This window comes from Parambassis ranga, chromosome 12 (assembly GCF_900634625.1).
Source record: "Parambassis ranga chromosome 12, fParRan2.1, whole genome shotgun sequence".
NCBI classification, from domain to species: Eukaryota; Metazoa; Chordata; class Actinopteri; family Ambassidae; genus Parambassis; species Parambassis ranga.
In genome coordinates, this window is record NC_041032.1 from 14,979,350 (window position 1) to 15,002,420 (window position 23,071).

General features: G+C 43.2%; 3 protein-coding genes across 3 annotated transcripts; 1 reads left to right on the forward strand and 2 right to left on the reverse strand.

Moving 5' to 3' along the window:
• Positions 1-780: 780 nt before the first annotated feature.
• dtwd2 (DTW motif tRNA-uridine aminocarboxypropyltransferase 2) lies at positions 781-3,991 on the reverse strand. The gene is made up of 6 exons (XM_028418658.1): positions 3,798-3,991; positions 3,448-3,538; positions 2,961-3,055; positions 2,682-2,880; positions 2,165-2,293; positions 781-1,816 (listed from the first exon to the last, which is right to left on the reverse strand). Exons 1-6 carry the CDS (start codon positions 3,962-3,964, stop codon positions 1,637-1,639), a joined length of 861 nt encoding a protein of 286 aa, XP_028274459.1. The 5' UTR covers positions 3,965-3,991; the 3' UTR covers positions 781-1,636.
• A 694-nt stretch (positions 3,992-4,685) lies between these two features.
• Positions 4,686-7,705, reverse strand: si:ch1073-398f15.1 (cardiomyopathy-associated protein 5). The gene is made up of 2 exons (XM_028418590.1): positions 7,491-7,705; positions 4,686-7,374 (listed from the first exon to the last, which is right to left on the reverse strand). The coding sequence occupies exons 1-2, from the start codon at positions 7,613-7,615 to the stop codon at positions 5,145-5,147; spliced, it is 2,355 nt and encodes a 784-aa protein (XP_028274391.1). The 5' UTR covers positions 7,616-7,705; the 3' UTR covers positions 4,686-5,144.
• A 1,445-nt stretch (positions 7,706-9,150) lies between these two features.
• On the forward strand, positions 9,151-21,332 carry homer1 (homer scaffold protein 1). The gene is made up of 9 exons (XM_028418214.1): positions 9,151-10,207; positions 15,910-16,066; positions 16,603-16,734; positions 16,822-16,914; positions 18,270-18,412; positions 19,663-19,822; positions 19,905-20,015; positions 20,087-20,167; positions 20,725-21,332. Exons 1-9 carry the CDS (start codon positions 10,203-10,205, stop codon positions 20,911-20,913), a joined length of 1,071 nt encoding a protein of 356 aa, XP_028274015.1. The 5' UTR covers positions 9,151-10,202; the 3' UTR covers positions 20,914-21,332.
• The last annotated feature ends 1,739 nt before the right edge of the window (positions 21,333-23,071 follow it).

Sequence of the window (23,071 nt, forward strand, 5' to 3'; positions counted from 1 at the left end):
AATACCACACATAAATACAAAATGCAGTAATACACACCACAAAAATACAACACATATATACATATATATATATATATATATATATATATATATATATATATAGATTTAATCTCTTTGAAGCGTAAATCGACTTGACAAGTGTCTTTTATGATTATTATTTTTCATTCCGCCCCCTAAGATCTCCTTTTTGGGCCTTAACATTCCCCAAAACTCACCAAACTTGGTAGAAAAATTCATTCGGTTGAAACTTTTTGAAATTTGCTGACTTTTGAAACGCACATGGGAAAATGGCTCTATAGCGCCCCCTGACGTGTGCAGTCCCTTTGTTTTAGCTTGGTACGTTGCCATGTCAACAGTCCACTGATGTTATCAGACAAAAAACGCAAACGAGACAAGACAACAACAACAAAAAACGCATTCCAAAACTCTTTCAAAAGTGTCACGTGTGGCGGGGGGTGGGGGGGGCGTGGCCTCAAAAAAATTCGCCATTGCAAAGAAACGCTGTATTTTCTGCAGTACCACCAACATACTTCATGCAATGTGGACAAAATCTTACTGTACTGCTATGGACCCGAGTCTGAACAGATATATATATATGCTATTTGGATGATACCGTCACAGCGCCACCTACTGGAAATTCCTCTTGTAAACATGTGTTTGTTGTACGTCTCTGGAAATGAGAGGAGAGCAGAGCATGGGAGAGGAGACAGCGAGGGCCCGCCATGCTGCTTGCAGCTTTAATTTCCTATAAAATCACTTTAATGATCCAAAACACATTTGTGTGAGGGGGTTCTGTGTTTATTAGACACACAAACGGTACAAATTTGTCTCACTTTAAAGGGGTGACTGCTTCAGAAAAGGTCCACACATTCTTTCACCAAACTTATTCAAATAAGGACTTTATATATATTTATGCTTTCTGTACACCGAAGCCTGTGTGTAAACATTTCTGACCTTATTCCAAACTAAGTAGCTGGCAGTGTTTACTCTTCACAGGAAGTCACTTGTACACATGTGATCCTTCAACACAACAAAAAAAGCCTCCAAATAAATCCCTTTACTGTTCCCTTTTTATGCAAATATTAACCGTAGGTTTGACGTTTTTTCCAGCATTTAAATATGGCTGTTTGGTTTATTTTTATATACATTTTTTTTAGATTTTATTTGTGACATAGAAAAGAGTTTGCTGTTGTGTAGATGCTAACAGAAGGAAGGTCAGAAAACACAATTAAGACATTTAAACAACAATACAGACAAACTAAACTGACACATACAGTTCTCAAATGTTCCTATTGTTACAGCTGTTTCGTGTGTCTTTGGTTGTTTTGTGTCATTTTTATTATATTTTTTATTAACTGACATGAAGATCAGCCCTTCCAGATGTGACCAGCTGTCACCACACAAAAAAAAACCACCAGCTCTTATATAAAATGATGTAAACTGTGGAAAAACCTGATTTATGTCACACTTCAAGTACAGCCATAATGTGTCATTATTTCTTTTTTTTTTAAATTAATGACATATATATATAAATTAGTTGCCAGTATCTGAAGAAAGATTTCCCCAGAGTCCAGCGGTTCCTGGTCCTGTCCCCTGAACGCACAGTCCTGACCAGCAGCACGGCTCGGTCACAGCCTCATCTCGGGCAGATGTTGTGGTCGGTGATGAGCTTCTCCATCCTCTTGATCTTGCGCTTGTTTTTGGGCATGGGTTTGTCGTACATGCCGTTTTTCAACAGATGCTCCTTGCTGTGATGAATCTGAGCTCCGTGCTGCAGCTGGAAGGAGCACAGGGCTTTCAGAGGCCTCAGCAGAACCTGCACCAAAACAAGAATGATGGCAACAGATGCAGTTTCACCTATAACCAAAAGTAGGTCAACCATTTCTGTTTCATTTTCACATACAACCGTCCACAAACCTATGGTCTGAGCTGTGGTATGTGGTCATCTGTCTAATTTTAAAGCGCCTATAATTAACACTGTTATAAAAATAAGGGATAATATGACCAGAGCAGACAAAGTTAGCGACCGCTTGCTAAACATAGTCAAGCTTTTAGCAGCTTTACTGTCAGATATTTAGCGCAGCAGCTGGTAGAGAACAACAACAGAGTGTGAAGAAGTGTGAACATCACATGTGTGTGTAAGTGATGTTTTAAATCACGTCACCTCTTGGATCTCATCGTTCTGCTCCAGGATGGAGAGAGCGACGGCGGCACATTCCAGCGTGGACAGACAGATATTGGAGGGTTGTGTGCGGATCACATACTGACTGGACAGAGTCCTGTGAAGCTGCACCTGGGAAACCGAAGCACACCAGACACAACAAATCCTGTTAGTGGGTTAAAAATAAACCTTTGACTGAGGTTAATGCCAACCTGGACCATGTGTAGTATAACAAGGAGACTGTGATTGGGACAAAAGCTCGTAAAAGTCTGGTAAACCCCTGAAGAAACATTTGACATGTATCGATCATGTGCCTTGAAACAGGATATTCACCCACTGCTCATGCTGTGGCTGTTCTATATTTACACTTAGTCAAAACTCAGCCCTGCAGAGTTCACATGCCTACATTCATCTTTTTAATTTTACTCCTTAGCTTCAATGAGTCATTTCCTGTGGGCGCCTCAGCTTTCCCACCAGTCACTGGTGTCACTTCAGACAGGACTGTTCCAGCGATGCTCACCTGCTTCGGCAGGTGGAACAGGCTGTTCTTGAGGAACATGTTCTTAGCTTGGCTCCAGGTACCGTCTATGATGATGACATTATGATTTCCAGTTCCCACTTCTTGGCATTGCACCAACTCCTCCAGGTTCTGGGATTTGGGACCTGGGTACAGGATCAGTGTTCGGCTGTCTCGACACACCGCAGCCAGCTCCGGGTGCCTGAGCGCACAATTAACGCCACTAAATACATTTAAAGGACATTTTAAAGATAGTGAAATTCATTTTTAATGTTTGCTTACTTCTCATCATTAAATCGTCTTCCAACTATGACGTTGCATTTTCCTGGTGGCAAACACGCAGCAAGCAGAGGGACTGTGCGGAGAACTCGGCTCTCCTGAAAGCACAACAGAGACGAACAACTAAACAAAACCTCTCAAAATAAACATGTGTGCATCACTGTCATCAGCAGGTGAGTTTGAGTTATGCTTTAAGTACAATAGATTTGTAGATATTCATCACAACACTGCAAGAAACAAGAACATAGTAAGTAAACTGCTGCTGTCGGCCATCTTGAACATCTTTATGCTACAATAACAGCACTGAATATGCAATTTATTGACAACATGATGGATTTGGTAGGATTATCACCTCCATGAGACATGCATAGGAGGGTGAGTGCAACATTTTATCAGCTGTGCTCCAGATTTTAACAATAAAGGAAAGCAAAATGAGGCAACCAGTGACAAAACAGTAGTTTTTATGTACATATATTACTTAGTGTCTTACCTCTGCGGGATGCTGCACCACGTACAGGCGTGTGGACACCTCCAGCGGTTGTGAAGGCAGAAAAGGACAGAGACACACCTTCTGAGGGCGACTACATGGGAGGAAAGTTGAAGACGAAGTGAAGCTGTGACATCCCAGTTATTTCCCATCCTACAGTTCCCTCTCTCTCTGGTCATGAGCTTAGTGTAACGACATAAATCTGCTCCCTCCTTAAATCATGCCAGTTACTTCAGGAGGAGGAGGAGGAGGAGGGAGATGTAGTCTGGGAGACGGGAGTCTGTCCTGTCTGATAACAACCATTCTAAACACTCTGGCTAGCTAGCATTAGCTTCACTTTAATTTCAGCTCACCGGCACCGTAAACACGTCGGTCTCCTCTCGCCGACCTCCACCGGGAGAGCGGCCAGGTCTCCGAAGGCGTCGTCTAGCCCATCGTCCACCGGGGAGGAGCTGTCGCAGGTTTCTGCTCCGTTTCCTTCAGGAATCACCGAGAAACACACACCGGCGACATCTTCCATTGCGGAGTTAGCACAATGCTAACTATCCCGATGCACTCAAACGCAGCGCCGAAGGCGCACTTCCGGTATAGAAATAACCAAACTAGAAAGGCTGACGGATAATTTAGTTCATTTACCTGCTGAGTTTTATGTGTTTCTATAGGCCTACTATCATATATTACATATATTTACAGTTACATCTAATAGCTGTGAAACTAAAAAGCTAAACTGCTTTTGCCACCACGTTGAGATCACGTCTTCATTTTAGTATTACAACACTAAATCTGAATCTAAATGTATGTGTGTTCCTCCTCTCCCCTGCGGTCTCATTGTCGTTAGCCAGTCAACAGTCAGCTCAAACAACACGGGTAAGTAATGAGACATCACTGATACAACACGTAAAAAAGCCTGTAATAATGTTTTAAATTACTGGAATATCCACTCTATCTATTGTAGATCTACAAGGTTGATTTAGTAGCCCATTAACTCACTGAGGCCCTCTGTCGGTGTGGAGGATGAAGGCACCTAATAAATCTGAAAATGCTGACACTGGGTGTCACTAAAGCACCACTTTAAAATAATCAACAAATAATTCAACAAATCAAAAAACATCTAATACTTCTTTTCGGAGAATATCTTTTTTTAATACTGTCTTTGTGTTTATTTTTTGTGTTTTGTGTTTGGGTGCACATTAACATTTGTGAGTGTGACTGCAGCCACAGGATCACTGCTGAGCGCCAGATGGCTCATTTGGACTCAGAGTCAGCTTTATTGCTAATACAGCCATATGTGCAGGACATACAGATAATCGAAATTGCTTTAGTCTCAACCCCACAACATATAACTTAAGAACTTAAGTATAGGTTTGTGCATAATACAGGATGTAAACCATCGACCATGTTTGGAGTGAAAAACACATAACATGAGTCTTTTTGGTGTAAGAACAGGTAAACATAATTAAGATGTTTTCATTTTACATTTATAACACACTTCGGGTGCAGAGAACACACACACTCCTCGCTGGGACGAGGTGTCAGGTTAACACCACAGACAGGCTTATTTATAGCTGAAGATGCACCCGAACGTCTCACTGCAAACATGTCCTGTTTTCCTGCACACAGCCTCTCTGCTGTCTGTGACTGTTCTGGATAAGACTTTGACTTTTTTATATGAATGCAGGTGACAGTATAAAACGCTGATATTAGAGTATGACGCACTGTCCTTTGTTTTTAGGCGTCTCAGGTGAGACAGCGGCTGCAGTATCTTCCTGTTTTTCTGGCTGTATCTCTGTCGTATCTGTTTCTGGTGATTTAGCATCCTCCTCCTCTTCCTCACCTTCAGTTTGTGTCGCAGCTGCTTCAGTCTCTCGTCTCTCCTCCTCTTCGTCTGTTTTTGTGTCTTTCTCCTCAGCTTTGACAGTTTTTTCACTTTCAGTTGCAGTTTTCGCCAACTCTTCCTCAGACAGAGTGACTTCAGAGGAGACCTTCATCACCTCCTCTCCGTCCCCATCGCCCTCATCCGCCGTCTCTACCGGCGATGCCGTCTCCTTCTCCTCCTCTCTCTCCTCCTTCTCTCCTCCCTCCTCTTTTTCCTGTGTAACAACATCAACTGGAGTCAGAGGTGTCAGATCCAGGCATGCTTTAGGAGAGGATGCTGCCTTCATCCTTGGAGGGGCAGCCGGCCTCAGTTCCTCATCCTCCCTCCATACTTCCTGACCTGCATGCACGCTTTCTTTCTCATCCAGGGCTGGATGATTGTCTGTAAATTCCCAGTCTGGTTCCTCTGACGGAAACTCAAAGCTTGAGATGCTGAGTGGATCCGTGGGAACTTCTTCTGTGACTTTCTCTGCTGCTATGGAAACACTCCTCTCTGTCTTTGCTTTAGTTTTTGTTGTTTGTGGTTCATCATCTTCTGGTGATGATCGGGAGAAAGGCTCTATATCACAGGGAGAAGAATTGTCACTGGCTCTGAAGAAGTCTGTGATTTCCTCCTCTGAGGTTGGCATCTCTACTTTTTCAGGGGTGGTTGCTGCAAAATCATACAAATCTTGAGTCAGAACCCGAGGTCCTTCTTTTGGTTGTTCCTCTGCATCTGTTGGCTCCACGTCCACCACAGGAGTCTCGTCTATGAGGACGTATTTCTCTAAGTATCCCCTGGCCTCCCGGTCTGAGTGCCTGCTGTGGAAGGATTTCTCTGAGTTCAAGCTCTCTGTGTCTTCTTCTTTCTTCCGGCTTCCGGTCGCCTCCTCATAGAGGTCTGTGTAAAGGAACGCCATGGCCTTCGGCTCCTCCAGTAAAATGGGGTCAATAATTTTTGGGGGTCCGTCGGGCAGAAAGATCGGCGTCAGGATTTCTTCTTGACTTCCAAACAAATTGGAACCGCTAGGTTTCGAAGGAAGCCTGCAGGGCGCACCTTTAGCTGCTCCACCTTTGTCTGCTGAGTCCAGACTCTTCATAACAGCGTCATCCGTGCCCCCGTAGAAGACTTCATCCAGGAGCTCACTAGTCATTTCCTCCACACTGATTGTGTCAGACTTGTCCACAGTGGTGGTGATGGTGCTGTCCCTCGCTGGCTCAGGCTTATCAGTGTCCTGGCTCTCAGCCGCAGCCTCTGCTTCCGGTTCTTCTGGTTTCTGGGTGATCACAGCAGGACTTCCTGGAGCTTGAGCATCTATCAAGTTGAAGGCCTCAAAGTAGTCCACATTCCCAGGAGCTCCTCTGACTGGAGGTCTGGCCACTGGAGCTCCTGGTGGATCCATTGAACCTGGTACAGGGGCAGGTTTGACCTGGTCCTCTGTTTCTATGGAGACAAACAGCAGCTCACTGTCATGGATCTCCGCAGTGGCTTTAGGAACGAGGCTCTCCTCCAGGTACGACAGATTGTCCACCATCTCTTTGCTCTCTTCCTCATCCACCGTGGCCAGTTTAGGAGGAACAACGATGTTGAGGATCTCAGAGCCCTCGGACACTAACGTGAATAACAGCTGCTCCTTATCCTCTCCAGGATCAGTCGGCTCCTCCTGGTCTCCTTCTCCTTCAGCTTTCAGGTTCGGTTGAGACACCTCCACCAACTCCGGCCGTCCTGAGATGTTCTCAGAGCTTTCCCCCAGGACCTCTCGTTGTCTGTCCGCCTTCCTCTTACTGCTTACCCTCTCTTTCTTGCGCCTTGACATCAGATCCTCGTCCATGACGAAGATGATCTTGCCTGCTGGATGAGAGCCGGGTGTTGCAGGACGTGCTGCAGCCGCAGAGCCGAGGTCCACAGAGACATTTCCAGCCTCTGACGCCCATGGCGTGGTGCAGCGACTCGGGGTGGTCTCCCACTCGATCCCACTGTCCTCGCCTTGCATGGTCACCATGGAGAAAGAGGAGTCCATCATGAGGCATTGCATCTTTGGCTGGATGCTGTCATCATGCATGGCCTCCCGGAGACTGAAGCCACAACACAACACAACACAGGAAGTCAAAATCCCTGATCATGGTATGTGGGAAAGTTGCTTCTTTGGATCAACGACTAAATAAAAGCTGCCTTTGAGTCGACAACATACCTGTTTCGAAGGTTCTCCACTTCATCTGTGCTGTCCACATTTTGTCCTGTAACATCTTCAGGTGTCAGTACGGTCATGTCGCTGTCCACCACATCTGACCGCGCGAAATCCTCCGTTGTGTTCATTGTGTTTGGTGATATCCTGACCAATCTCCTCAGCACGTCCCAGCACGTCTCAGCACTGCTCTGTTGATCACGTTCTGAGCAGGCGTGCTGCAGTTTTCATGCTCAGCGTTATCTTGAAATAGAAAACTAGCCTTCCAGTGTTTCATGTGAAGCATGTGCAACATGTAGGGAGGTTAATTTGAAGTATTTTGTTTTTAATGCAGCTGAACATCTGAACTAAAATAAAATAGAAAAAAAACGGCATTAAGTAAAGGTCTGTCTTCTTTATTTTTTCATGCTGGGTCTCTCTCTCTATATATATATTTTTGTGTGCTCGCAGCTTGTATCCAGTGTCATGAGTCTGTCTGTAAGTCAGTCACAGGCATGAATGATAAAAGTGTAAAGAAACAAACAAACAAACAAAAAAAAACAACAAATATTTCAAGCAAAGTATCAAAAAAATGTTGTGTTTTATTTTGAAAGCTCTGCCCTCTTTGCTCTGGATGCACACTTTTCTGCCTCACACCTGCTCACGTCTGTCAGGCAGTGTGACGACTAATGAAAGGCAGTATGGAGGAGCCGGGCAGGGTTTAGTCAACAGGTTGAATGTGGGCCAAGGTTCTCATGTGGAAACTAGTCTGACGTTCCCTCTGCAAATCATAAACTGTCCCTGCAGACGTGACAAACACTGACTTCATAAACAGAGTTTAGTTAAACCAAGTATGACCAAAGGTTATGATAAATACAGTTCAGCAATCACACCTTAATTTAATATTCCCTGTGTTAGTGCCTTAAATTCAAGACTTTGCACAAGAAGATAAACAAGTTTGGAACATAAATAAATTAAAAATAAATTTTATATGGTAATATAACACTGAGAGGGGTGAACTTATTTTTTTTATATATTATATATATTTTTTATAAACCTTTTAAATGCAGGAAGTACTTGTAGAAGTTTATTTTGCTACTTCTACCTCAGTACCTCATGTTGGGTAATATCAGTGGACATCCAGAAGATGGCAATCACTGTATGCTGCCACAATATTCAGTATCTGTTTGTCTATTCAAAGTGTACTATTTATTTTTAATACTTGTGGTCTACTACATTTGTCTTAGCATTAAGTGAACCAATGGGTCCCTGGGACCCTATACGTTGCTCACAAGCACATTATTAAAACTTTTAAAAAATATATTGCTATATTATTAAATATTTATTAAAAATCTAGCATTTTAAATACTTCTATTTTGTGCTTTAATTTGTTTAAATACTTGTTTTTATCGTTCATATTTTTAATAGTTGCAATTATGGGAAATATTAATATTTACTCTTTAATTTGTTTATATATTTTATTTAGATTTTATTTATTTATTTATATAATTGTTGTTGTTTTTTTTTAATATTCATGCTTTTAATCGTTGTATTTATGTATAAATATGCTGTATCTTTATTTGGATTTCCTCCATCACGGAAGTGAAACACTGATTGACCAATTACGTCAAAAACTTCACTTGACGTGATGACGTAGAGCCCTCGGAGGAGAGAGCGAGCGGCGGCGGCGGATGGAGCCGAGCTAAATGAATGAGATGCGGGGCTGACAGAGGGCAGACGGGCTGCTGCTGCTGCTGCTGAGGAGAGAGGATGAACCGAGCGGAGGTGCCGGAGCTCCGCACTCTTACAGCAGCTGAATCCCGTGTTTGGACGAAAACACGACAAAAATAAAGAAGAAACACCAACACTGGCCAAACATTAAGTTAAGTGAATTTAGTGGCGAACGTCGAGGACGGTGTAATCTTCTTGGAGGAGGAGGAGGAGGAGGAAGAGGAGGAAGAGGAGGAGGTGATAAAACCCGGAGTGTGTTTTTGTGTTGTGTCTCCAGAAGCAGCGGAGATGAAGCTCCGTCTGGAAGGATGATGTCTGCCGATAAATGTCTCAGTAAAAACTCGGTAATATTTCTGCACTTTAATGAACAGAGCGGGCTTCGGCGAGTAAAATACGGGATTAACGGAGAGCCGACGTGCTGGAGCTGAGGAGTGGATGTCAAGTTTTTAATCTGTGCTCAGATTTCACACCAGCTAACGGGACTATTTACAGCAAGCTAACATCAAATGGACATCAGCTAGCTTATTTACAGACTTCTTCTTCGCTGTTTTTCCCGCCTCTTTGTTGTTGTTGTTGTTGTTGTGTTTTAAGAGCCTAACTTCACCAGCTTAATTTGGCTGTAAATAACTCTCCCTCTGCTGTCAGCCTGCTCCCGGAGTTTAACCCGCTAATCCCGCATAACTGGGGAGTTGTATTTAAGCTAACGGTAGCAGCTACTAGCTGCTGCTGCTGCTGCCGCTGCTGCTGCTGCGTTCTCGGTCATCATGCATGCACAGACACGTTCGCTCGGATGAAACCAACACCCAGCCAAAGTGATGCACCCGAGGGCATAACGACACAGCGGAGCCATGTCGGACTGAGCGGCTCACAACAACCGGAGAGGCTCGTTTTATTCAGAGGCAGAGCGGATCAGAAGCTGCAGCTAGGAGCAGCCTCCAGCCTGTTCACACCACCACCACCACCACCACCACCACCAAGACAGGATCGGTTTCCACTGTAGCAGCTAAAATGGGGTAAGTACCAAGAGGTAGAGTGAAAGCCACGGCTGTCACACAGCTTTGGGTGAGTTTTCGTGGAGCAGCTATCACTCTGCTAGCCTCCTAATGCTAACACACACACACACATATTAAACCCCACACTGCTGCTCATCATCATCACAGCCCCTCCATGCTAACACTGATTTTTTTTTAGATTACAGAAGTCAAAAGATTAGACACAGCCAGTGTCAGTGTGGCAGTTAATTTATTAACATAAAGAGAGAGAGCAATCTTTTTCTTTTCCACCATCACATGGCTGCTTTAATGCATGCAGCCAAACCTGCAGATGTATGTATCCTTATCAAGAGCCGACCTAGTTCTTTACTCCAGATGATGCAGCATGTGATTGGTTTGTTGTCATATTGTGGTTGGAGGATGAGGAGGATGAGGAGGAAGAGGAGGAGGGGGGGAGGGTAGGGGTGAACTGCTTACCCTCTTCTGCAAAGCACATCCTCCAGTTAATTCTCAAGGCCAATGTTTATAATCCAGCCAACAATCAACTTCTCAGGCACGTGTCATGTGTTGCATCCTTGAATGTACTGATGCTTCCTTTCCTCGGTCAGGACTGTGGGTCAGAGCTGGACTCGTGTTTTTACTGGAATCATATTTACAGTTGCAGCAGCCACACACCGGAATTTACCACTGCAGGCAAATTACAGGCAACAGACAAGACTAAGTACAGGTCTAAGCCGTGGACTTAAAGATGTGTATTTTCTAGAAGAGATGGGTAAATAAAAAGAATGATACTGGTGTGAGTTAAGACGCCGACTACCTAAATTGAAAACTTGGACTGCAGGTTATTTATTTCTGTCTGGTACGAGCTGAAAAGAGGACAAAGAGCTCAGATTACCTGCAGTGATTAGCATAATAAATTACTTAAAAACTTCAATACTAAACAAGCCAAGCAGCAAGAAGAAATGTCTTAGCTTCACACATGTAAACCTTTGTCTGCTGTTATGATCATAAACAGAGTGTGTGACAATGTGAGAATTGCAAAACAAGCTAGCTCCCTGATAGCAAGTAGCATTAGGGCTTTTGTAGCCATGTTTGTGATGAAGATATGAGCCTAAAAAAAGGTCCACAACTGGTCCACACCAAGGAATGATCAGGTGTACGAAGCCTGTGCTCTCACATATGTTGCAAGAATCCAGCTGACTGCGTGGTAAAATAAGTGGTCACTACCTGTGGATGCTCTCATTCCTCCAGGTCATAGTCATTTCCAAGAGTTTAAATCGAGGACACTGGACTCAAGGATTGTTTTTTGAAGATGTTTCACCACTCCCCCAAATGGCTTCTACAGTTCTGCTGTTTGTTTTGTTGTTTATGTAAAACCATGAGTAATTATATTAACTTATTGTATTATTGGCCAAAATGTCACCAAATTTATTGCAGGTTTTGTTGATGAGTTTGAACAATTTATAGACAGGACGGCCTTTTAATAACTCTCTCTTTCCTTGAAGATCAAGAAAGATCATTTTAACCTTCGGTAAAGGTGATGGCAGCAACAGCTTGAGTTTACCCGACTCATCGTTATTATGCAAACACACTCACTCCCCCTTGTCGGTGACTGAAAGCACCGAGGTCTGTGCGTGGCATATGGGTGCTTCAGACGGGAGGCTTCTCCTTGCCAGGCCCCCGCTGCCTCCCTCTGTGAGTGGGTTAACGGACAGGGACACCGGGATCGGATTGGACCAGAGACCATGTGGGAAAGAGAGAGAGAGTGTGTGTTTGGAGTTGGAGGATGTTCACAGCTTGTGTGTCCAGCCCTTGTGAGTCACGTGGGCTGTTGCCACGACAACGCAGTAGCTAAGTTAGTAATGCAGGGTTGTTGTTTGTTTTTTTTGTTTTTTTTTTGCAAAGCACAGCAACAGTTTGACTTGTTTTAGTCTGCAACCAAACTAAAAATAATAAATATTAATTTTAATTTAAAATATATAGAAATGAAGCTTTTTTTTCAAGCATTTCTCAACCATAGATCGAATATTTCCATGTAATAATGTAATAAAAAGTAAATGTAACATGCAGAAGATATTTTCTGGTGTGGAAAGATCACAATAAATCAGATAAACTAGTCAAACCCCAGTAACACTGGCTGTGGGATAAAGTGAAATGTCATATTTTCTACTATTCCAAACCTCAGCGACTCTAAAAGAATGCACTCTGCATGTCGTTAGGAGCTTAATTTGAACATTATGATATCAGTCACACACACACAGGGCACGTTTTAGTCACCAGTGTGTGTGTGTGTGTGAACGTGTCTGCTCGCTACAGAACTGCTGATCTGGTAACATCTGTGGTCAGATTCTTGTCATTGAGACGTGAATGCCACAGTACGTTTCATTGTGAAAAGGGATTATGGGCTAACAATCGCCACACACACACACACTTACACACAACAGCACGCGGGGACAGATTTTCATCTAGGCCACGCTGTCGCACTAATGACACCCTGAAATGTAAAATGACCTGCATCCACTCCAACTTCCTGAGGAGGGGGGAAAAAAAGAAGCTGTGGCTAATTGAGACACAGTGTCGAGCCGAGCGATGGTGCACGTATTCCAACAGTGAAATTACAGCAGTGACTTAATCCAGTCAATCCTCTGAAGCTGATGATGAGTCAAAGAGTCGCAGCCCGTCTGGCTCTGCTCACCCGTGTCGATGAACACTGCAGCACAAAGTTGTGACAATTATGTGATAGCTTTAGCTACCAGAGGCTAATGCTAATGTAGGCATTTCAGATGCAGATGAGGTTATAGGCGTCAACATCTCGGCAGTGCCTGAGTCCCCAGTTAATCCAAGTACGGGCAAAAAAAAAAAATGTGGAGCCTAAGTCCCAGATGTTAACACACTCAGGAAGAGATTGACAATGAAGACCAAAACTTTGCAGTAGACTGTAAGGATGTTTATTTTAGCTGTAAAAATTGACATTTTAACATGAAGGTCTGTGAAGATTGACTCGTTTTTGGATCCGCCCCCTCAAGTGTCAACCTAAGGAAGTGCAGTTTTTTGTATGGATTCCATTTTGAAGCTGGGCATCTGCAGGTTTATAGAGCTTGTAAAGAAATAATTTAAATGTCCTGAATATATGATTTGGTTCCTAACAAAATTAGAAGTGCAGACACTCTGAGCAAGCTGCTGAGGCACAACCATAGAATATTTATTAAATACCATTAAGTTTCATAAGACGCAGTCTGATTCAAGAAAGACTGTTGAATATTTCTATGGTAATATCTGATTGTGTGCTGCTGGTTTAGTGTTCTTGTAGATAGTAATGTAGACATGTTATGTGGAAATGTTGAAAACGCAGCCATGTTCTCATCAAACTTGAGAAGCTAATGTTCGCTTAATTAGCTAGCTAAATGGAGCAATTAAGGCCAAATCAGCAGTCAACAGGAAGACATTTGCTGCCTGCTTCTGTTTAGGTTTCATGCTAAGTAAGCCAAGATTGTAAGCTACATTAAAGTAATCATCTCAGGAGCGTGCTTGTTTTACATATTAGCTCATCCTGAACATGGCCTGGTTGATATCAGGGAAGAGCAGCTGTAACCAAATCATCAGAGGCAGTAAAAAGTCTTTATGATGAAAGCAGACAGCTCTATTCTCACTGTCCTGGTATCGGCGTGTTGTTTGTAGTCCACCAGGCTGTGAACACACCATCATCATCATCCCTCTGATTAACTGTCTGTCTTTAAATAACATCTGCCCGGCCTCCGCTCTCTGCTAACTTAATTAACGCGCTGAGACGAGAGGATCCCACGGACGGGAAACAATAGCCGAGTCCCGGAGGAGTCCTGGGACACTCCGCTCAAAGCCAGGAAGTCATGTCTACTTTCCCCTGGAAGCCTGGCTGAGATACACATCTCAGGACCAGATCTGCACAGTTGTAGCAGCCATAATGGAATCTGTTGTCTTACTTGAGCAGCTTATTGACTAATTGTAGCATGGCAGAAGATGCCAGGCCTCTGTGGATGGGGTTTATTTCTGTCCAGTGTGAAAGAGGATCTCAGTTATCCACAACTCTGTGCAGCACAAACTGCAAATGGTTTCCTTTTGCATGTTGATGTGTCAGATACGGGTATCAGGATGGTAACCAACACACTCACAGACGTCACTGTCGGCATTACTTTGTTTTTAGCCAAGCTCACTGTGCTGTCATTCAGCTGGTCCGCTTCGGACTGAAGTATCTCAGCGACTATCGCCTGCATTTGCATGAAAGTAATCCTCACGCTAAGCAGTGACTTTTCCTCCAAGACCATCATGAGGGTGAAATTTCACCAGGCATACATCTAATTTATGTGTCTGTAGTAACTAAAAGTGCAAGTTTTCCGCACATGCCAGTGTTTCTACCTAACATTTTTACCACAAACGTGATCGTTCAGCCTCCTGTGATGAAGTATTGGCAGTTATTGGCAACGGAAATGATCGACAGGTTGTTCCAACATTACATTGAACTGAGAATTTGCCAGAAAGTCCACTTCTTTAACAGGTAACACAGCTGACAGGAACTTTGAATGGGCATCCCTAAGGCCCCGTTCACACTGGAGAAAGTCATTCCAGCTAGAGTAGGATTGAGCCCAGACAGCCTTTAAGCTGGATGCTTTCAGACCTATTTTCAAATCTGGCTAGCACACAGTTGTGTCCGCACTCAATCCGGCTTCATCCAGCGTGTTTGCTGTTCTCCAAACCACTAGGTGGTGCCTCGTAATATGGCTAATAATGTGGCTAGCCGGATTCGCTAGCCTACATTTGCGTTCACACCTGAGCCACATTTGAGCCAGCCGGCTTGAAATCAAACTGGATTCACCCAAATTGGAGGTGTTCACACTCGGAAAAAAACACATCTGGATTGATCTGGATGCGGCCAAATCCTGCTTAAGCCACATTTTTTCCCCAGTGTGAACGGGGCCTTAAAGAGTTAGCAAAATGGCCGCTCCATGAGGCTAATGTCTGTGTCTGCTTACAGTCAAATATGTAATTTGGAAAGCTGCAGGAAGCTTGTGGTAGTGTGTGAAGTGTGTGTATTTACCAAGAAAACCTGATAAATATTCCAGAAATGTTAGGTTCTCCTTCTGAAACTGCAGAGGACGACCTCTTCACACCGAACTTTGACAGTCTGTACATCAAAGCAAAAATCTTTTCATCCATAGCAATGCTTGGACGTTGGCCAGCACCTGCTGATCTCTGTATGTTGATGCAGGTGCTCCTTGGTCACCTGTGGTGACCGCAGCCTGACTTCACGTCAGCAGACGTCCTGCTGCACACACTCAGGAAAATATGGCCTAAATCAACAGGGTGTGCCGTTTTCAGCGGCTCCACAGCTACAACACTTCTCTGGTTTTCCACGTCTGTGTGGGCTCTCCTGCATTGTTCAACTCAAATTAGCATATCTGCACCTGATTTTTTTTCCACCCAGCTCTTAAAAAATGTAGAATTCCTGCCTGATTTTATCTCCACGGCCGACACACGAAGCAGAAGGTTTCAAGAAAGATGCCTGTGTCTGCCTCACTCCCCTCCCTCTGATACATCCAAGTTTCAGTTTCTTAACTGTTACAGACTCCACATCAGCTCGGTTTTACTGTAAAGCTTAAATACATCATCTGACAATCAAAACAACGTATTGTACATATCTCAAACTTTAACCCTTAAAAACTCTGATTGCTTCATCTCTTTCTGTGCAGAGAGCAGCCCATCTTCAGCACACGGGCCCATGTCTTCCAGATCGACCCAAACACCAAGAAGAACTGGGTTCCCACGAGTAAACATGCTGTCACAGTTTCCTACTTCTTCGACAGCATCAGGAATGTATATCGAATCATCAGCCTGGATGGATCCAAGGTGTGTGTGTGTGTGTGTGTGTGTGTGTGTGTGTGTGTGTGTGTTTTATATCTTATCATGAAAACTCCTTGTTTGTATCTTAGCCTCTGGGTGCTGGAGCAGTGAAGGGGCGGTCTGGTCCGTCGTATCCGTGGCAGTGATTATTTTAGTCCTGACAGAGAGACAGAGCGAGGTGCAGGGGTGGGGTGGAGTTAGTGCAGTTATGCAAGAACCTCTCTGGGTGACTGTGGTGCTGTTGTTAAAACCGACAAGTTAGCTGCTGGAAATAGCAGCGATTTGGTGAGCTGGCGCTGGAGGACGTTACTGTCCAGACAACAAAAAGTCTTCTCAGCACAGAGTGGATCCCTCTGGCTGTGCTGAGGAGACTTTTTAAATGTTTTTCAAACTCAGAAATAAGTGAGAATTAACAAAATGTGTTCAAAAAGGCATCAGCTCAACCTTTGTGTGACTTTGTCATTTTAGCTGCATCTTTAGCCCTTGTAGCTCCTGTCATTTACTGCTATGAGATTTGGATTTGACATCCTTTTTGCCCACAGGCCATCATCAACAGCACCATCACCCCCAACATGAGCTTCACCAAAACGTCACAGAAGTTCGGCCAGTGGGCCGACAGCCGGGCCAACACCGTGTACGGCCTGGGCTTCCCGTCAGAGAGCCACCTGGTGAAGGTGAGCATGTGTGGATCACATACAGGAAGCTACTTTTATTTAGTTTTTTTCATGGCTGCTGTGGTTCCAGCTGCTCCTCTTTGTCAGTTTGCAGATAAGTTTGCGGAGTTCAAGGAAGCAGCGCGGTTAGCGAAGGAGAAGTCTCAGGAGAAGATGGAGCTCACCAGCACGCCCTCTCAGGTGGGCGGCTTTTCCTCTGTTTACAAAGCCATAATCAGACTGTTAGCTCTGGCTAGCTCACATGACACACAGAGTTTGATTTTGAATCTTTGTTAGCACACCAAAGCTTTATTTTTTCCAGTATTTATTATACTAAATGGTCATAAACACAGTAACAGATCACAGTTAACAGTGTGCTGTCTTAAAGGACCAGTGTGTAGAATTTAGTGCCATCTAGTGGTGTTTCCATATGTTGCAGCCAACTTTATTCCATTTCCAAGCATATAGCTTCATCTTTAGCATAAAAATGTAAAATGTCTCTCTAGAATCAGTGATGTATTGTGTGTGTGTGGCAACATGCCAGACATAATGCTAATTGCTAACAGCTATCTGGACCTATAAAGTTCAAATATTTGATATTTCCTGGTTCGTAAATGCAAAGGTTTGTTCTTCTTTTCCTGCCTAACAACATAGACATGCTCACATTTATGTTGCTACGCTAACTCTCTGTGGCCTGTCCTGCCTTTGTCTTTGCTCTCTAATGGACCTTACTCAGGGTGGCGCTGTAAAAAGGAATGTGTTATCAATCAACACACCTGTTAAAAAGAAGGTAAAAGAAAGACTCATGTTCGTGACTCCAGTCTGACTTTCCCCTCAGATTTCCCTCAGGGTTCTCCCTGCACCACTCTGGTGCTCAAAAGCTTGGTGGGGGTGGGGGTGGGGTGGGGGTGTTCTTCCCTGCTGTCATCCACCTTCTCCTCGTCTGATGTCACAGGCGATCCCGTCTCTCTCTTCACTTTCCTACAAACATTCCTCCAGTTCTCAAAAACATGCTCTCAAAAACTGACAGATTCTGCCAGTCAGGTAACAACCATTACACACAAAGATGTGAGCCGCTACGCTCAAAATATTTGTCTAAAATGACAAAAACATGAAAGTTTTGGGGGCAGAAAAAATTATTTGAAATTAGAAAATTAACAAAAAATGCTAGAGACAGTAAATAAATATGGACTTTTGTTAATAAATGAGTCAGAAAGCTGTTAACTTTTGAGAGTGTGTGTTTTTGTGTAGATGTAAAGATTGACACTATGACAATATCTGTGGTGTCAAATTTAAGGTGCAATCAACAGTGGGAAGAACATTTTAAGGTACACTACAACTCCCAAGATGCATTTCTCACACCTTTGCTTTAAATTCTGCAACAATGGCCGAGTTGGTCCGACTTTTTCATCAAAACGTTTTTGTGTCTCTGTCATAGCTATGCTAAAGCTAAGCTAACCCTCTAGCTTCACATTGGACCCACAGCTCTGCGTGGAATCAATCTTTTCATCTGAGTCTAATTTTAAAATCTCTTAATTCTTTCTTATTTTTTGCAGGAGTCGGCGCCGGGCGACCTGCAGTCACCTCTGACCTCAGACAGCATTAACGGTACAGACGAGGAGAGAGTGACGCCGGACACACCTCAGCACCCTGAAGCCAGAGCGGAACCTTCCCAGAATGCACTGCCCTTCTCACACAGGTAGGTTATGCTAATATTAATCCTGATTGTGACGTTTTCAGCACACGTTGATTATTAATCTGGACGACATCGAGACACTGAACACGTCACTTTCTAATAACTGGAACCTACTGACAAATAACATGGTGGATATTAGTGCAGGAGAAAAAAGGCTCCTGCTCTTCATTTGTAGTTGAATCCAACTACGAAATGCTTAAAAATGCATTTACTTTGTAACATGAAAAACACATCACTGACTGAGTCCTCATTCATATTTAATAACCTGCTGGCCTGAGAGATAAAAGAATGATTCAGCCTCTGATCAGAGAGAAGAACCTCAGGACTTAGTTAACGAGTACTCCTAAACTCCGAGCAGTCATTTTACATTTTGCAATTTTTTCCCCTGCCATATAAACTCTTGCAGCTCTGTGGTAAATGGCACAATTACTGCTACAAGCGGGGGACACTCAGATGTCTTTGTGCAGTGTAACACTGTAAAGCCGGGGTCCCACCGGGGCATGTCAGGAGCTGCCTGTCCGGACCGTAGACCTCATGTAAAAAACATTTCTCTACAGTGGATGTGCTGGTTTCCAGCACACATGTTCTGTGTAATAATGCAGCCAAATCCCTAACAAAGCTTTTGTCATTTGTATATTGTTCCGTTTGTGTGAGATTTTAGCATAGTCCAAAGTGCATGAAATTGCAGTGATGGAACTCAGGGCTTAGAAAGACAGGATTTTTTAACTAAATACTAACTTATTTTCCCTGAATTTTCTTCACCTGACTGCTGCTCCTACATGAGTCAGTCACGGCTTCCTCGTTGCGTTGAGGAGTGCAGAATTTTTTGTTTTATTTTTGGAATTTTTTTTTCTTATGTGTAGATATAGAACAAATAAAAATCACACATGAAGCATGCAGGGACTGTTGGAAAGCCTGACATTTTCTGGTTGTGGTGAAGAGATTTTAAGTCTGTAAATAAAATAATTTATAATAAATGTTAAAGCCTCGTTGCACCCTGATTTTAACGTCCTCCTCTGTTGATCTGGAGTTTGTTTACGGCGCAGTATTGGTTACGTGGAATGTGAGGACGACGACAGATGTGACATCTGAGCCGCATATTTTGAAGGCGTCACATTTTCTGACCACGGCACATGATGACAGGTTACTATAACTGGATTTAGCTGAGCATGTTTTTTCCTTCAGACCCTGGTTCATGTGTGAGATGATTGTTGTGTGAGGAAGCAGTGACTGTACGGGTTTTATGTTCCCAGTTCATCCAACATCAACAAGCACTGGGAGGCGGAGCTCGCAGCACTTAAAGGCAACAACGCCAAACTGACGGCGGCGCTGCTCGAGTCCACAGCCAACGTCAAACAGTGGAAACACCAGCTGGCTGCCTATCAGGAAGAAGCTGAGCGGCTACACAAACGGGTACACACACACACACACACGGTACAGTGTAAACTACACACACCCACATCAGAGAACAGATGTGTGTTTTGTGGTGCTGCAGGTGACGGAGCTGGAGTGTGTAAGTGGCCAAACGACAGCGATCAAGTCTCAAAAGACAGAACTCAACCAAACCATCGAGGAGCTGGAGCTGGCGTTAAAGGCCAAAGAGGAGGTAGGAGGAGTGTGTGACAACTTTTAATGTCATCGCGTTCATGCGTCTGATCGTAACATCTCCTCATTCAGGAGCTGGAGAAACTCAAAGCAGAGGTGGAGAGCGCCACAGAGTTTAAGTCCCAAAAAGTCTCGCTGACACAGAAATTACAGGTGAGTAACCTGCTGAACCATGATGCTGCGTTCAAGGGCTCATCAGCAGTCTGAAAATATGAGCACTTCAAGTGAAGAGTAAAAAAAAAACAGGTTTTCAAATCCACAAGCGCAGCACAATGCTAAAAGCTAGCAAGTAGCGGTTTAGATGCTTTTTTTTGTGTGTGTTGGCGTCACCGTCACACCGCTAACTACCAACACTTTGCCACAAGCTGGTGTTTATTTGCACCTGATCCGTGCTATATAGCTAAGTTACACCCTGCTGGCTAAGCTTAGCTAGCATACATCATAGTTGGGTAGCTTACCATCTTACCACTATACCAATAAATAATGTTCCACTACAAAGCTAGCACGTAGTGTAGTGGTCAGTTAGCCAGTGAGCACACACATGAGAAATAAGATGCTAAATGCAGTTCCCTTAATAGCCACAGGGGGACGCTGTCAACTGATTTCTTACCTTCATCCTGTGACATGCTGAAACAGCTGTTTGTTTACATTTTTGTTTGTTTGTCTCTCCTCCTTCCTGATTGGCTCTGATTGGCTGGTTGGGGTTTCAGGACACGGAGTTTAGGAACCAGGATCTGGAGGCCCAGCTGAGCGACCTGGAGCTGCGTCTGGAGAGCAGCCAGCAGGAGAGGGAGGCCTTCCGAAACAGTCTGCGCTCGCTGCTGGAGCTGCTCGACGGCAAAATCTTCGAGCTAACGGAGCTCCGGGACCTGTTGGCCAAGCTGCTGGAGGGCAGCTAGAGAGAATCCTCCACCTTCACCACCTCCTCCTCATCTAAAGACACCACCTGATTTCACTGCATGTTCTGACATGTAAAACAACTTGAATTAATATTTTCTCCACACATACACGCTGAAAGTTTACACAACGACTTTATGCATTAACGGTACACACACTTTGCTACGTTTACAGCCAAGTGAAGCCTTCCCTCCGCTCCACTCTGGAAACTTTCTTTGATTGTTTTTTTTTTTTTTTTTCCTCCATCTTTTTGTCAATTAATCCTCCGCACGATCAGCCAAATGAACTCCTCCTCTCTGAGACTGAATCTTTTTGTGACGACCACAGAGGGAGACGAGGCCCGCGGGATGTCGTTATGTCTTATATTCTTATACAATATATGAGCAATACAAAAAAAAAAACAAAAAAAAAAACGGGAGCATCAGAGGGATGAATAAACACTTTCCACTCACTTTCAGGTAATTTTCCTCCTCTCTCTCGGACACACGTGAGGCAGGATTTTATTCAGCAGTCTTTCTTTCAATACACTTTTTTTAAGAGTTCATAGTGCACTTGTAAAAATGGAGTTTGTTTGTTTGTGTGTGTGTGTGGATGAATCTGATGTTTTCTCTTCCCTCTTTGTTTCTGTTGAAGAAGTGCAATGACTTAATCCTTTTTTTTTTAATTTATTGACTGACGATGAATCATAATGAAAGTCTTTATTTACTTTAATCTTTTTTTATTGTCTGGTACGTGGGTGTTGAGGCCATTTTGAGTTTTTTTTATTTAAAAAAAAAACTGGCAATATTTTTGAAATATTTATGGAGGGAAAAGGAAACTACAGCGCGGGTTAGGTTTGCAGAAAATCTTTTGTTTTCTTTTGCCAAATAACCTGTACAGATTTTCTTTCTTTTGTTGTTTTGCTGATGTTGCCTTTGGTACAGAGATGCATCAATGGTAGCTAACAAGCGGTACTTTATTTCGTGGGATTTCCTGTTGCCAAAAAAATAAACAAAAACTAAAAAAACCTGAGAGAGTAAACACCTGAAGAACACTATTTAAGGGCTTGTTGTTGATATATGTTGAAGAGTGTTGGATGATTTTTTTTTTTTTTTTTTTTGCAGTGACATTATGCTGGAGTCGGAAACGGGAAAAAAAAACATTTGAATAAGACTTTTAAATGTTGATTATATCACATGCTTAAAAAAAACACAAATTGTAATTTTGAGTTTATAGTAAAACAAAACCAAATGAAAGCTGCACACTCCTGTGGTTTTTTTTTTGGTTTTTTTTTGTTTTTTACAATCTGATTACAAGGTAAACCACTAGCAGGCTTATTTCCAGGAGCTGGTTACCATGGAAACCTGTCATCCAGCCTAGTCTGGTCCAGATCAGGGCAACTTGACCCCTGAAAAAAAAATGGATGTAAGTCCATCATACTTCGGCATTAATCCTCAATAATATCAGCATTTATATATAAATATATATATATATATATTTATATAGTGCGTATTCTTTTAATATTACGCATTTAATTTCTTTAAGGTCGGAACTAACATGAGCTAGCGTTCTACACGGACTCCTTAAAGCGCTGCACGCACACTCGGACGTCAGAGCGCGGACTGTTTTAAAGTGACGAAGGTAAGCAACACGATTCCGTTTCTCAACGTCAGTGTTCGCACATGTTCTTGTGTTACTGTTGTTGTTCAGTACAATGATAAATTCTGTTTTGTTTTTTTTTTGCGCGCGGTCTCGATATGTGAGTAAACATGATGCTAGCTTGCCTGTATCTTTCGTAAAATGTCCGTTTGCACAGCAATAAGTAGTCTAATATATTTGGGAAGTGAGTGAAGCAACCGACAGCATTTAGTATTTTAGAAAATTAAACTAGGAGCAGGTGGAGAGAGCCACGGGTGGAGGTTGGAGAGGTTGTGTGAGCTGTTTAAATGACTACACCTGTGTTCACCTGAAACGGTGACGTCACCTGTGCTGATGACAAGAAAACAGGAAGAATTTAAAAAAAAACAACAACATAAAAAACAGCTTTAATATGATTTATAAAACGATATAATGTATCTTGACACACAAAAGAGACGCAATATTTTGGTGCTTCATTTTATTTTGAATGGAAAAAAAATATATGTATATATATATATAATCGGGATATAGAAAGCTGAGGAA